A 15,382-nucleotide genomic window follows, 5' to 3' on the forward strand; every position below is an offset into this window, starting at 1 on the left:
CAACTCTTCTATCTCGGACAATATCATTTTTACTTTCTTACTTTCCTCGTTAAATACAAATATTAACATATATAAAATAATATTAAACATAAAAGTGTGTATTGGTATTTTGTACAATTGTACTTAAAATTTCCTTTTTGAAATCATTAATATAGATAATGGTTTTATAGGTAATTGACATTTTTGACAAAAATTACATATGTTGTTTTATCCTATTCTATATATACCGTCGTTTCAACAAAGTCAAATGTAAATTAATTTAGAATCCAGTCAATTATAAATAGTAATCCCTATGATTAACTTGCTTTGCCGACATCAATTTAATAATTAGCAGAATTATCCAATTGAATGGTTGTTGATTATAATCTGTTATATCCATTATTTCATCTATTACAAATTCCATATATTTTATGTATAGATATTTACTTATTTTAAGTATAATTTTAAAACATATCCATCTGTAGCATCTGCGATGTTTTATGATAATAATAATTGTTAAAATTAGTCCTGCTTCTTACTGTTTATATTACTGTTTAAAAAATAATTTATTTTATACACTTTTTAGATCAGCTTGTTACAATATTTACTTATTCAGTTTTCAAACAGGATCAATCCAATTGAGTTTGTCCTTTGGGGAACTGTTCACTAAAACTTATACACTTTTTGAGCGTTCTGCGATGTTTTAGACTTAGTTATATTTTATTTACTATTAGTTTTACTTTAGTTGTACTTCAAAGGATATTTTATATTAAATTTTATCTGATACCCCTTTACTTTTTACCCAAATACTTTTTGTCAGAGTTTTGTTAACCGTTGGGATTTAAAACATTGCCACATAATTAAATGAAATATAGATTTGATGAGCGAAGAGAAAAGTATTAGCAATAATTGAGCCTGAATAAAGTTTGATAATGTTCAGATTCAACAAATGTAACAAATCAACAAATCTTGATCGAAATAACCAGCAACTTTTTTGCAACATATATTTGCAACAGCAATATATTACCATAGTCTAAATAAGGACGAAGTTCAAATGTGGCATTAGTAAATTCAAAGTAGTGGAGAAAAGATGTTACGAATAATTGCTAATTTATTCGAGATCTTCTTATAAACGAGGCTATTCTATCAAACAATGCAGCTAGTAACAGTTGAAGGATAAATTGGGTATATGTGATGGATAAAAAACCATTATTATGTTAATGTGCGCCACAACGTCTGAAATTTGATGCAAGTTTGATAGATTCGTTATACATTATCCATCTGTATCTATTCTCTGTGGTTCCTCAATGTAATAATACATCCGTACAAACTTCCAACAAATTGTATTTGAGTTCTAAGGGCCAAAATATTTGTCGTTAAATATTGCTAGGTGAGCAGAGATAGGTGAGAGTTTATATAGGTGAAGGTGTGAGCTGAAACCAATCAGTTAAGCTTCAACATTGCTAATTAATTTTTGTTAAAACTATTTTGATGTATCTACCATTTTTACTACCTTTATAATATTTATCATTTCTCATAAAGGTAATATGGAATTAATACCGGCGGTCAAATTTGAGGTTAGATTTCATTTGTTTTGCCTATTGTGCTTATGAGTCTCTAATAACTTTATTTTTGTTTCATTTTCTTTATATTGAACAAAATTACATTAATATAATTTTACGGACTTTACAAGTATTCATGCAGTCTACATATCTTCCTATAAGATTTGAATCGCAACAAGACAGATGAAAACGGGACATCACTGCTACTACTGTACATTTTTTGTCTTGTAAGTCTGAAGGTAAATCAAGTAAAAAAAATCCTGTTGAGAGAATAATTAGACATTTAAGAGAATTTAATATGTCAAAGCACGTATAATCATAATTTTTACAAAAGGACTTGATGTATAATTATAACTGTATGTGCTCTTATAGTTACTCATCCTCATCAGCTACCTAAAAGTAATCAGTTAGTGTGACATCTGAATATATCTTATTTCCTTATTGTTTTTACAAATCTACAACCCTTAGGCTAAGCCTTTAGGAAACATTGACTGATGTCAGTGATTCTGAACGCTTCTAATTGGTATTAAACTTAATATGGCTTTTTTTTAAAATTGTGTTTTTATTTATAACAAACCTCAGTTTTCACTGTGCTTTTAATAACTGATCTAGAAACTAACTAATGTTTTTTAGGATATCTTTACATTATCTTGATTTCAGAAGTTAACGCTTCTTGCGATTATGAATTATCTAAACTAATGCTTCTTAACATGTTAATTAATTGTAGCCGTATGTTTAATAGAATGAACACTTGAACTTCTTCTAATATATCGATCGACCCCATAAAATGTTTCGCATAGTAAAATTTCCGTTAGTAAATTGAAAAACGCTGTAAAATACATAATATACATAAATAATACTAAGTGCATCTGGCTATTGAGGATCGTAATATTCCGCAAGTGTATTAGTTTTACAAAATATATACACTTTTTAACCATGTCTCTTTTTAAATATATATATATATATATATATATATATATATATATATATATATATATATATATATATCAAGATATAGTATTTCCAGATCAAATAATATTTATTAATTTTTTTTTGTATATTTATAAGTTTAAGTCAATAAGTAAAAGTAAAGTTTATAACTAATTTTGTCTCTGTAGATTAGCCATCTGTATCGATATATTAAATTAAAAGCAGCTAAAACAGTAACTTAATTGTAGTGTAAGATTTTAAACGCAAACAGAGCAAATCAATACTCGGAAAATATTTGCACGGCTTGGAAAATATTAAAAAGGAAAGAAATTAGCTACCACTTGAGATGGCTAAATATGCAAACGGTTTGCCAGCATATTTTCTACTCGCTTGCTAAAAAGACATGTATTTGTGGTATATTGTAAAGGGCTTTCAAAAGTCGAAGTTATGGTTTGGACCTATAGAAGCAGTTGTGCTGGAACAAAAACGGAGTGAAAAAAAATTCCAGCGTTATATTTATATTCCACGTGTCTCAATTGATAATTTGTTTTAAGAAATGTGAAAAACACTACTCTAACCCATATAAAAAAACTGTCCAACGCGATATCGACCTTCTGATAATAATTTGTGGACATGTCTTACATCTAATTCGAACGTGCAGGACACGTAAGAAAATATAATATAAAGTAGTATAATCACTAACAACAATAAATAATAACAATATAACTCAATAATAATTAAAAGATACATACGTGATGAAGGTGTGATAAGATAATAATAAGATGGCTCGTATTGCAAGCTTGTAAATAACACATAGAAAAACCCAGATAGACAATGTTTATTTTTTACGCATCTTTTGTAATTTTGATCTAAATGTTACGGTAAGAATTTAAGTTTTTTGTTATATTAATTTGAAGGTAAGCTCCGTAATAATAATAAAATAAATAAAATGCCCTTTGCATCCTAAAAACTGATGATATCAATTTCTGGGTCCATTTCTAAATACGACCTCTCTTGAGAGCCGAAGGACGAAGTTCAAATCACTCTTTAAGCTCTTCGATATAACAAAATTGTAACTTAGACTAATTAAAAGTAAAGCTGGAATTTGACACATTCCTATGTAATTCAAAAATATAGCAAACAGAACTTTAGCCAAGACTTCTGATGATCCAATTTAACCACATCTGTTCCCTGCATCCAACCTCCTAACTAGTCTACACTGATGATTGGAACCATCAAGAGAGTTGAGAGAGAACCGCCACCACAGTGAAAGTTGGTCTGGGTGTCTTTGGATTCTCAATGAGTATAACGAACCCTTACATTATCTTTATTGCCGATTTGATGGCTATTTGGAGGGCACTACGGATTGTGCTTACGTACAAATCTTCTAATTCGCTGGTCTGCTCACACTCAATGAATGCAATTCATGTAATCGAGGCTGTATCACTCAACCATATAAGGTTCAATAGAGGGACAACAATTGAATGAATTCTCAGTCTTATAAGCATAAGTGGGAGCGACACCTACTGGTTAAAAAGGTCATATGAAAATACATATAAATTGCAAGAATTATTCACAATTATATTCTAAAACGATTTATAGGCGAAAACCTAGGTCAAATTTCAAAGAACTTTCAAGCAGCCTATATTTACCTGCAAATGAATCAACTATTCCTAGACGTTCACATGCGGTGGAGAAGATCTAAATGGAGGTAAAGTGACTACCAAATGTACCAACAACATTGCTTGGCACAACAAAATAATTTTCTGTGGCGTATCGGAGCTTGTGATGAACAATGGATATACTATAACAATGCCAAGAGCAAAAGTTATGGGTCAATCCAATCAAATCAGTATTCAAATCGGCATGGAAGCGAAATGTTCATGACCATATAATCTTACTGTGCATATAATGGGAACCGCATGGTATAGTGAATAATGAGGTTCTAAAATTGAATAAAAATGTTGCTGCTGTTGTCTACTTACATCAATTGAGCAAATTCAATTACGTATTGTTGCAAAAAAGATCAGCAATAGCGAGTAATTGACATAGACTCAACCTATTCCGCTATAACGCTTTATTTATTTTTATTTGCGTGTTGTAGGAGTAGAAGATTGAAGTATACATCGTTACAACTTGGATACAAAATTATCGTACACCCAGCGTACTCTCCAGACGAATTACCACTTGTCCATATAGATTGCGCTTTAGATCTATATAGGTTGCCTGGCTAACCGTTTCGAAATACGGAAGAAAAACGAAAAATGATGGATCATCATACCAACATTGTTCTTTCAGCACCGTACGACCATGTTGACAGGTAGATGGGAAGAAGTAGAAAATGATGGAAAATATCTCGATTTATATATATTGTACCAATTTTTCCAAGGAATGCTTTTTAACAATAAATATTATTCGATTGATAATTCGTAAGATTAACGGATATATATCACTATTCTCACTTACCTTCTTTGTTTGAAGTATCTGTTGCATTCTGGTAACATTCTAATTTTCTTTTTTCTATGATAATGTTAGGGTCGATGCCACCATTATCTTCTTCCGACATATTAGTAACTTTTTGTGAATTACTTTACAGAAAGGTATTTATATATTGCTTCTTCATTAAGGTTTCCTTCGATATCTGAAACAAAAATATGTATAAATATTTTCTAATATTATATATATTTAAAGCTACCAATATAAATAATAAAAATACTATTACTTTATAAATATTTGTATTGTTTATTCCTTATACAAATAAAACCGTTGTAAATCATTATTTAACAATACAGAACGAAATTTTTAATACGAACATCTTTCTAATTTTCATGAACAATATCAAAGCCGGTCGAGCAGGGACCAAACTAATTTCAAACAAATTGAGGTTGACACTTGATAAATTAACTTATTACGTTATTTTATTTAACCAAATTATGATAATATGCATCATTTATTTAAATGAAGGTTTAACAGTTATTACCAGAGCGTTTCAAAAAATACAGACGAATAAAGAAGCTTTAACCATATCCTCCGTAAGTCTTTCACTTACTTATAGCCCTATAAATGTAATTGAATAGATAGCGAAAATATACTTTTTATAGTACGGGTTTAAGGCCTACATTTACATAAAGTTTGAATTCGAGTTTTTTATGTGGGTCTGATGTATAAAAAATTTGAATTTCAATTATTTGAAAATTGTCTTTAGTTAGAATCATACTAAAGTATTAACTAGTATTACTATTATTTTTATAATAGAAAGTAACATAATTATTAGTACCTTCTTAAAATATATTTCGATTATTTAAATTTAATTTAATTTTGGATTACATTTCAAAGTCCACTTTTTTAATATCTAGAGTATATTTAGACTGAAGTATGTGCTTAACGTGGGTTTCGAACAACACTCCTCGACATTAAGCCTACCAGCTGGCCTATGATCAGCTTTGAGATAGAATACGTTAAACTGAAGGCGTTGATGGAACTGGCGCAAGTTCCCTATCGGAGGTATATTGCGCCCTCCCCTTCTCCACCTAAAATGTAAAATCGGCCATTTAAAAATTAACCGTTGATCGAGCGAAAACATATAATCTAAAATAAATTAGGTTTTGTTATGCGTTAAAAAGTTTATAACAATACATTGTTTTTAATATATGGAAGAACAAAAGTTAGTGTGGAATGTAAGGTTAAGTTTTATAAAGTTAAAATATCCAAAGAGCATCAATTTTTTTTATAGGGATACATCAAATAGAAATCAACATATGCCAAACTCTCATCTAGATATAGCTGCAGATTTCAAGAAACAAAGAAGAAAATTATTTTCTTTGTTCAAATAAAAACGTTCCAAAGGATATGCCAGAAATAATATACAATTGAATTAAAAGTAATATTAGAGGTACTTATTAACTGTTATACACATTTTTTTACCTACCATAAATTAACCATCCATTCGTTTTAGGTTAGTAAATGTAAAGTACCAAAGGGTAAACATTTCAGTAATCGATTCATTACTGGGGTTTGTCCATCAAAAATAATAGTAAGATCATGATATATTTAAGTAATATTTTAACTTTTCTTTTATTGGTGAAATATTGCGAGTAGTTGTTGAGTCAAAGCCGATAAAGATAAATCAGAATAACAGAAAACATTAAATAAATATGGTGTTTGTCACTGTGCTTTTTTTAAGATTTGCAATAATGATGACTTTTTATCTTTGTTTTATCAAATGTTTCCCAATTTTTATTTACTCGGTAGACCAAAATACGACATTCAATTATTAAAGTGTGCATTTTAGTTAGTAATTAATTTAATATATTTCATAAAAACTTAATGATAATTATACATATTACAATATTTGCTAGTCTTTAAATAAGTTCCCAGTATTTCCTTTATTATTATAACATATGTTTGATTATTGCTTTTTAGTTTCATGCCTAAATTTCTACATTATAGAACAATATACAAAGAGAAATATATTACAGTAAAATATTAAGCACCAGTTACAAAACAAAGTATATGCGCTTGCGTAGAGCTTGCCAAGAGAGCGCTTGTTCACTCAGACTTTTAATTCAAATAAATGAAAATACGCATGTACTAAACTGAAATTACCTTCAGTTTACAGTATCCTCTTAAAGATGGGATCTCAGAGGACATCTGGTCTTACCTACCGTAGTTAGAGTGGTAATGGTTATTTCGGATTGTTACTGTTTTTAGAGATATTTACAATTGCAATCGCAATCAGTGACCCGTGGGATACTTATACCCTCCACTATTGAAGTAGTAGGAGGATCGTCCTGTTTTAACTTAAGCTTTACAGCACCAACCTGGCTTTTAATATAAAATTATACTTTATTTGAAATTAACTATATTGGTGCTGCTATGACTCTATGACTCTGAAAATAGAAAAAAATTATTTGAAATTTTTTCGTGAGAAAAGTTTAAAAATCCATATTTACTTTGAAGTAACCAATCCTATAGAATTGAATCAGACGAACAAGACAGCTTTGGAATTATATAAGTTTAACGTAATTTGATAAAAGCTATATGGGCTATTATTCTTCTTCTATTTCTTCTGTATGGCTTCGAGGTTTGCATTCTTTTATAGTTTCACATATATAAGCTTCAGATTTTTCAAACACAATGCTTAAGGCGTATTTTGCATGTTTTTATCCAAAATTATAATATAAGTGAAGTCATCCCTTTAAGATACGACAATCAGAGCACAGTGGATGAACAAATTGAGAGAGACAGATTGTAATAGTTTGGACATATCAGTCAAATGAAAGAAAGGTGAATGAGTTCACACACATGAAAAAATCGACGTTAAACGAAAAATCGAAAACGATCTCTTAAATAAAGATTGACATTGTTGGAGACTAGAACAATATTCCACCAACAGCAACATGTTGATTGAGAAGTACACACTCTCCCCAAGCGCTAGCTATAGATGGATGATGATAATGATAATTATGAAAATTCGATCGAAGTAGCTTTAGCCGATAAGAGGCTGCACATATTACAGGATGAATTATGATACAGTAATGTAATGTAATTAAAGGTTATAAACAGGAAAACTCTGCAAACCAAAAATCCAATTTAATCCGTCAACACTGCGACGTCATAAATGATCGTGTATTTACTATTTTATTGGATAGACTATAGTAAAGATATTATTTTTTATAGATCCTATTAATATAATTAATCATGAGCACTGTGTTAAATATATGATTTATATCGATACCAGAGGCAGTGTAGAAAACAAGATGAAGAATTAGTCGAAGGCTCTGTATTTTGTATCAATACTGTTCAAAATTTTATAAAAGGCTAGCGATGTAAATAAAGTTTCTCTTTTGTTCCAAAGACATAAGTGGTATTATTAATTCCATGCCGAATTATAAGTTATTCGTAACACACTGCTCACTGGATATTAACTGAAACGAATATACCGTCACAAAACTTTGTGTGGTTATTAATTCAGTAGATGACTATCTTCACAGATAACCTTGTCATCTCCTTCCATAACAATATTGATGAACTTCCATTAAAACGCCACATCCTAATACTTCATTAATTATGATTTTTACTTCATTTGCAAGAAATGATTAAATATCTTTACGTGATAGTTGAACCTAAAGATACACAATTCGTGTTATTACTTAATTAAGCAATAGATCAGCACAGTAAAAGACATGACATTAAATATTTTAAGTAAATAATTAGAAATTTTAGATCTTTTAGATTTTAGAAATATATGCACGCTAATATAATAAATTCGTTGTCTATTCTAACAAATGTAGCTCCAACTCCTAAACTGTCTTAATTAGGTAACTTGGTTGCCTAAACTATCTCTAGGGTTGCCTTCAATACGGAAGTTACGCGATTCAGATTTAACAAGTTTGCTCGAACAAATCGGATATCGTAGGTAGTTAGTTGAATGAAACATGCTAAATTTTCAACATTAATCGGCATACTAATAAATTGCACTTAACAAGTTGATATATAATTTATGCTAAAGTCTCAAAAATTTATACTAGGTCCGTCTTTTAAATTATTGAAGTGATCAGAATTTAAAAAAATCTGGAGATCATGTGAATTGTATTATTTTCTAATTAAATATAATTTTAATTAAACCTGTTAAATATTATTTGGATAATACAAGTGCGTGTTTTATTTTTTTAATCCCTTAATTATATACAGATGCTAAGTTGTTTAAATTATTTGTGGTGAACAATCTACTCATGTACATTGATTCCGATCATTGATTGATTAAAATATAGAGTCATTTTAATATTCCCTATTTCATAGGAACCTCTAACAATATCTATCCAGCTAATAAGCTGTTAGCATCAATTTTTGTGAGACGTATAAATATCATAGACTCGTGGACTACATTCAAGTCGATGAAGTAATAATTTCGAATTATTGTTGAAAACTATTGACAAAAATGAACATGAACTTTTGTAAAAAATAGTTCTAAAAAAACCTTCTTTGTATTTTCTGATCACCGCAGGTTCTCCCGCTCTTCGAAACTTCATGTCAACATTATTTAGTAGCAATTTATTTCAATCAAATCGGGTATATATGATCAGTTCTGCCTATTTGGCGCTAATTTTTCGTTTTTGTTTCTACTTCGTGGTTGAATTTCATTACATAAATATAGTATTATATAGGTTTATAGACATTGTATTGAAATCATAGATAGCTCCCCAGTAAAACTGCTGTCTGGAACCCTTTTGTTTGTATTATTAGCTCCAGAGATTCACTGATTGTCGCTAACTTCAATTAACCTTGATTGCCTACAAATGACTATTTTAGGTAGACTTGGATGTAAACAATAAAGCGCTTACTGCAGTTACTACTAATTTATTAATTACTCTATTTAAACCGAAGTAAATCAAAACTGTGGATTTTCTAGGTCTTCTCAACTCGACCTCTTGAACGTGAATGTTTCATACGATGCTCTATGGTTGCGTCGTAAAGTAATGGGTATGAACACTACCCTGAGATAAAATGACATCTTTCAAGAACCTTACCTCAGCAACAGATTTACAAATGTTCCCAGTAAATACGCATAAATCCTGGACAGTTTTTTTCCGCGAAAAAAGTTAGATTCGAAGTAGGGTGGCGGTGGCAATTATGTTACCAAAAAGGTACCCTATGACACTTGTCAATTTAGAAACTCTTTAACAACATTTACTTTTTTTATATCAAACTCAAAATACGTTGAGGTATGAGTGTCATTAATTAATAATTATTAATGATTACATTTTATAGGCTATTCGCTTATAATCAACAGTTAGCATCCAGTAGCTTTTTTACTCCTATGTATTACGACTATTAACGCAATAAAAGTGAAAAATACACTTCAACAATTGGTTCAAATACATTTATATTATATCAGTATTAGATACAAATATTTTATAATAATAAAAATAAACGATATTTCCAAATAAATGATCTTATCCTTATTCATTTAGTATAAAAGTTATACGTAATATGAAAATTTTAATATAATAATATATTAAAATTCAATTACTAAAATTATGTTTCTAAGAACATTAAAATTGCATTTCAAATTGGTTGGGAGTGTCTAGTCAGTTATTTAATTGAATTTATAGGAGATGCTTGTGGCTTCTTCATAAACTTAAACTCTAAGCAGGAAAATAATTGCAGAACGGTTTTGGTCTACTAACAAGTGGCACAGTATTGCAGCACACTGCAGTAGATAGTTAAACTTAAGATAATCAAATAAGTTTATGTACAGTAATGTTATACATAAGTTTAAATTACTGATATCGAGCGACAAACAGTTATATATAGTGCGATATGCAGTGCATATTATTATATATCATACTTTATATAACTTATAGAGGAAATAGACAAATTTGTATGATCGCCATTCAATATAGTATATCTTGTTGAATATTGGTAAGTTTGAGTAAGCTGAGTCTTGTAAGTTTTGTAGGTAATATTTTAGTGTATTTTATGGTTTGTAATATCGGTGAAATGTGTGATACCCCAGATGTTGTTTAAAGACTCACGAGTGTCTGCCACGATAATTACAGCGTAAGTAAAGCCTGGTAAAATATCATGGTCCAAGAGAAATAGTGGCGGAAACCCAAAATCTAACTTACATTAACCGATAATGTCGAAAAAAAGTACTGTTGGAACAGAATGCAACACTCATTTAAGTATTACAGTTTTGACAAAAACAATACGGCGGGAGCTCCACGGAGGTTAAATTCACACATTAATATAGTCTATGCAAAACAGTAGTGACGCACGTCATCAATATATGCCAGTCGAAATTTGAAAATTCGTTTTAAAGCCAGACAATATTTTCCTTCTCATTTTATTCTATTTAAAACGAGATGAATGTTGTTTGAGTTCGAACATGTAACCGAATGAGCCTGCAAAAGTTGTCCGTTTGTCAAACATCTGCAAAATTTTACAAAATATTATAATTACGGGTTATAAACCGGTCAATGGTTTGTTTTAATAAATTTCAAATCGCCGAGTTTTTTATTGAAAACATTTGCAGGTGCGCCGAATATTAGTACGGGCACGGCTAATAATATATCTCATAAAATAAATGACAATATAACCTTAAATTCACCAAAAAGAAACCTTATGCCAAACAGGTGACGAATCAAAACCAGCTTGATGCTAATTGTATCAGAGATCAAATAAATGAAATGTATGACAACAGTTAATAGTTTTTTCAATCGAAACTTAATTTAATATAATTATTTCAGAGAAAATTCTTAGTCTGGAAAGTATCCATAAAAAGCCAAGTAATGTGCAACTATTTGAGGGATGTAAAACATCCCTTCATACACTGTTGGGTAATAGAGGATTTAAGTGGTGTAAAGGTATCCCAGGAAGGAGTTTATAAGAAATTCCAGACATTGCTTTTAAAGAATACAATTTTTAAAAACATATAACAAAATTAAGAGAGAAATATTATATCAATTTGTATATTTACATGAGACATGGATATTTCATAATGGTACATTGGATCACTCATGGCAAGATGATAATATATATTGTGTAAAGACAACAAAAGTTGATGGAACAAGGTAAGCGGTGGAATAATTATCGATTAGGTTTTGTTAGTCATAAGGTTTATTAAAAATTCATTGCAGACCAATCGTTCTTCATGCTGTAAACAGGAATGTTTTAAATCCTGGTGCAGAATTAGTGTTTTCTTCTAAGTCCACGTGTGACTACCATTGAGAAGTTAACCATAGCATAGCTTTTAAAGAACTTGGAGGATCTATCAGTTATTGTTATGGACAATGCATTATATCATAGTACACTGGTGGACAAGGCAAGTGCATCAACAAATTCTGCAATTAAGGAATGGCTTGAAGTGCATAAAATAAGTTTTGAAGAAACCATGTTAAAGAATGAACTATTTAAAATTTTTACTCGGTAAATATAAACAAAATATTTAATTGAATTTTATATAATTGACTTTTTCCGAAATAAGCTTGTGAAAAGATACATGGTACAAGAGATGAACAACAAACGAGGTAATTTGTTGACAGTTTCGTGTAATTCATGTAAAAGACAGGAATTCATAATGAACAACATCACATATTCGGCTTCGTACTACTTTTTGATTTTTTGATGGTATTATTCTGTTATACTATTTTTATTAACAAGTTTGTTATTAATGATTTACTGAACATTAACAAACAAATTACTTACCAATCACGTACGTTGTGTACTTAATATTTTGTTCATCATAATATTGACTTTAATTAGCTTTAATTAAAATTGAGTTGATTAGAGAAACTAATTTATGTACTCTAAATATTTATGTAAAGATTAAGCGGAACTATTTTGCATCCCCATTCTAATGGCCAATGCAATTTCTAAGATTAAATAAACAGCTGCTAAGTAAAATTAATGTAATGCAATTCCAACTCATTTGCTTCGAATCGAAATAAAAGAAACGCTTCCTTCGTTTCGGTGAAATAATTCGGTTTAAAATTCTAAATAGATTACGGAGATAATGAATTAGCATGAATAATTAAACCCTCTAGTTGAAAAAGAATATTTAATTAACACAATTAATATAAGGCATTTTTATTTTTAGAATTAACAAATATAATTTTTATCAATGAGTTGAAGATTATTATAGAATAGTTGTTGTTAATACACGATTTCATTTAGTATAATTTATGGAAGAATATAATATTTTATAGAAAAAAATGGAATATAAAGATAGAAATCGATAATGTAAATAGAAACGACACATAAAAGAAGGTCTGAGAATAAAAGTATAATGAAGGTATATAAAGTGCTACTGAAACTTGAAAGAAAATGACAGATATCTTGCAAATGTGGATATAGAGGTTAGATTCACTACCCAGCAATTTAAACAACTTTAGAAGATAAATACTATTCATAAAAATTAATTAAACCTATTATAGTAATCTACAAATATAGTAGTAAAATACAATGTATCGGTTTCACTACTGCTTCTCAATAATGTTAAATCTTTGAATTGGGAAATTCACCCAATATAATATTTTATTCAAAGCATTGTCTATAGTTATTTGAATCCTTGAATGTATAGTCCTTGAATTAGCGATGTAAGATGGTTGGAACCATAGAGTAAATAGAGATTCATCTTTGTCACTCATTCATTTATCACTCTTTACTTATTTCAGACGATATTCTTGTCAGTCACATGTAATTTATTTGTACACAACATACAGGAATGTTACATTTAGCCTTTTTTTAAATAGTTTCGTGACTAATTAATATTGCTGGTTCTAAAAAGTTTTGTGTATTGAAACCAAAGAAAGGAGATACGGAGAGATTGCTAGACAGAATCCAGCTATATTTGAAAAATATATTTATCAAGTTATTATCAGAATTAAGCATAAAATTAAAAGGTGAACATGATCATGCATACTACAGAAATTTTTGTGACGAATTTAAATTTACGTTTCTTTCGCGAGATGTGTATATTATATTTATATTTACATACATATTTCTTTATATATTTTGATTTGATTTTAATTATATATTTTGATCACCATATCATGTTTGAATTGTTTAGATGTTATTTGACAATTTTGCGAAATTTTAAACATAAAATTTCTTTCGGAAACAAAATTTAGTTATATCGGTTCAAAAAGTTTTGTCGGAAAAAATTATTCATATTTTTTCGGCATTCTTATTTCGTATTCTACCAATGTTTTTTCAATAATTCCATTTTTAAAACAAACAAAAAAGATCATAATACATGAAAATACTTATTAGTAATGAAATCTAGAGAGATCTAGGACTACTTGTATTTACTACATGGTAATACAGTTCATACAGAATCAAATTTGAACATGTAATCAATTAAACCTTCGCAAAATTAAATTAAACAAGAAAAGTAAAATGAAAATAATTTGAACTTGCATACTAGATTTAACATGCTCTGGTATGATCAGAATATAGGGAGGTGCTTAAAATGAAAGCGAATGAATTGTTTTTTTTTAATATATTTTGTCTCCTCCAAAGTACTTGTCGTTGGATACAATTCATTCATGCCAAATATTTTTCTAGCTTCCAAAATCGATCGAATTACAACTTAAATTGTTCCAAGTTGACGTCCTCCAAGATCCTTTGAGTATAGGTAAAAGTCAAATAGAACCATGTCAGACGAGTTGAGCAGTTTCTAAATGATTTACGTTTTTCTTTTTTGGTGAAAACTAGTGAATACGGAATACTGTGCGTGAGATATATAAAAATAGGAAATAATCAGTCTATAACGACAGCCTATTCATGACTTGAGGCTGCGTGATAGAGACTGTTTAAAGCCCAGTCAGATAATATTAGCTGCTAAATAAGCGCATGTAATTCAAATTTAAATTAAAATTTAGACACATCCTATAGCTTTTGTTCGTTTTTGGGGTTTTACTCGATTTTTTATTATTACATGTGAAGAAGTAATATAAAATTGTCCATAGGTAATGATTACTCATTTCAGAATATCAACTGAAATAAGTTTTATAAAATTATTTACTCTCCAAGGTAACATGTTTAAAATGCATTAACTTGTTGACAAGGTTTGAAAAGGTTACAAGGCAAAAGTGATTTTATAGTTTTAGATGCATGTTATCATTTAAGTTATTACTAATTGCATAAAATTTTAGTACGCTTATTCTGTTACTGCTCGTTTCACTAAAAATAATTGTACTGTAGTTATAAGCCAGTAGTAGTTCAATCTAGTAAATAAGCTAGACGGAATAATTTAACTAATGTTTACAATACATTTTTGAAATGTAAAAAAGGGAACATTATTCTTTTGAATGATGATTTTTTAAATCTGTTTTTTGTTGCTGAATTCTTAAATCGAGATTATAAAATGTTGCAAAAAGGTATCGAATGCGTTTTATTCTATCGTC

The 15,382-nt window shown here is 29.3% G+C and overlaps 1 protein-coding gene across 1 annotated transcript in view; it reads right to left on the minus strand.

Annotated features, from left to right (window-relative positions):
• Dh31-R (Diuretic hormone 31 Receptor) overlaps nt 1-15,382 on the minus strand; it is a 439,521-nt gene that overhangs the window by 320,798 nt on the left and 103,341 nt on the right. Inside the window, exon 2 of the mRNA XM_076395298.1 lies at nt 4,938-5,112. Coding sequence (XP_076251413.1) covers nt 4,938-5,037 — 100 coding nt within the window. The 5' untranslated portion in view covers nt 5,038-5,112. The remainder of the gene's footprint in view (nt 1-4,937; nt 5,113-15,382) is intronic.

Source organism: Rhynchophorus ferrugineus, unplaced genomic scaffold (genome assembly GCF_030347505.1).
Source record: "Rhynchophorus ferrugineus isolate W39M unplaced genomic scaffold, kcgeb_rfMv2 rfM2, whole genome shotgun sequence".
NCBI lineage: Eukaryota > Metazoa > Arthropoda > Insecta > Coleoptera > Curculionidae > Rhynchophorus > Rhynchophorus ferrugineus.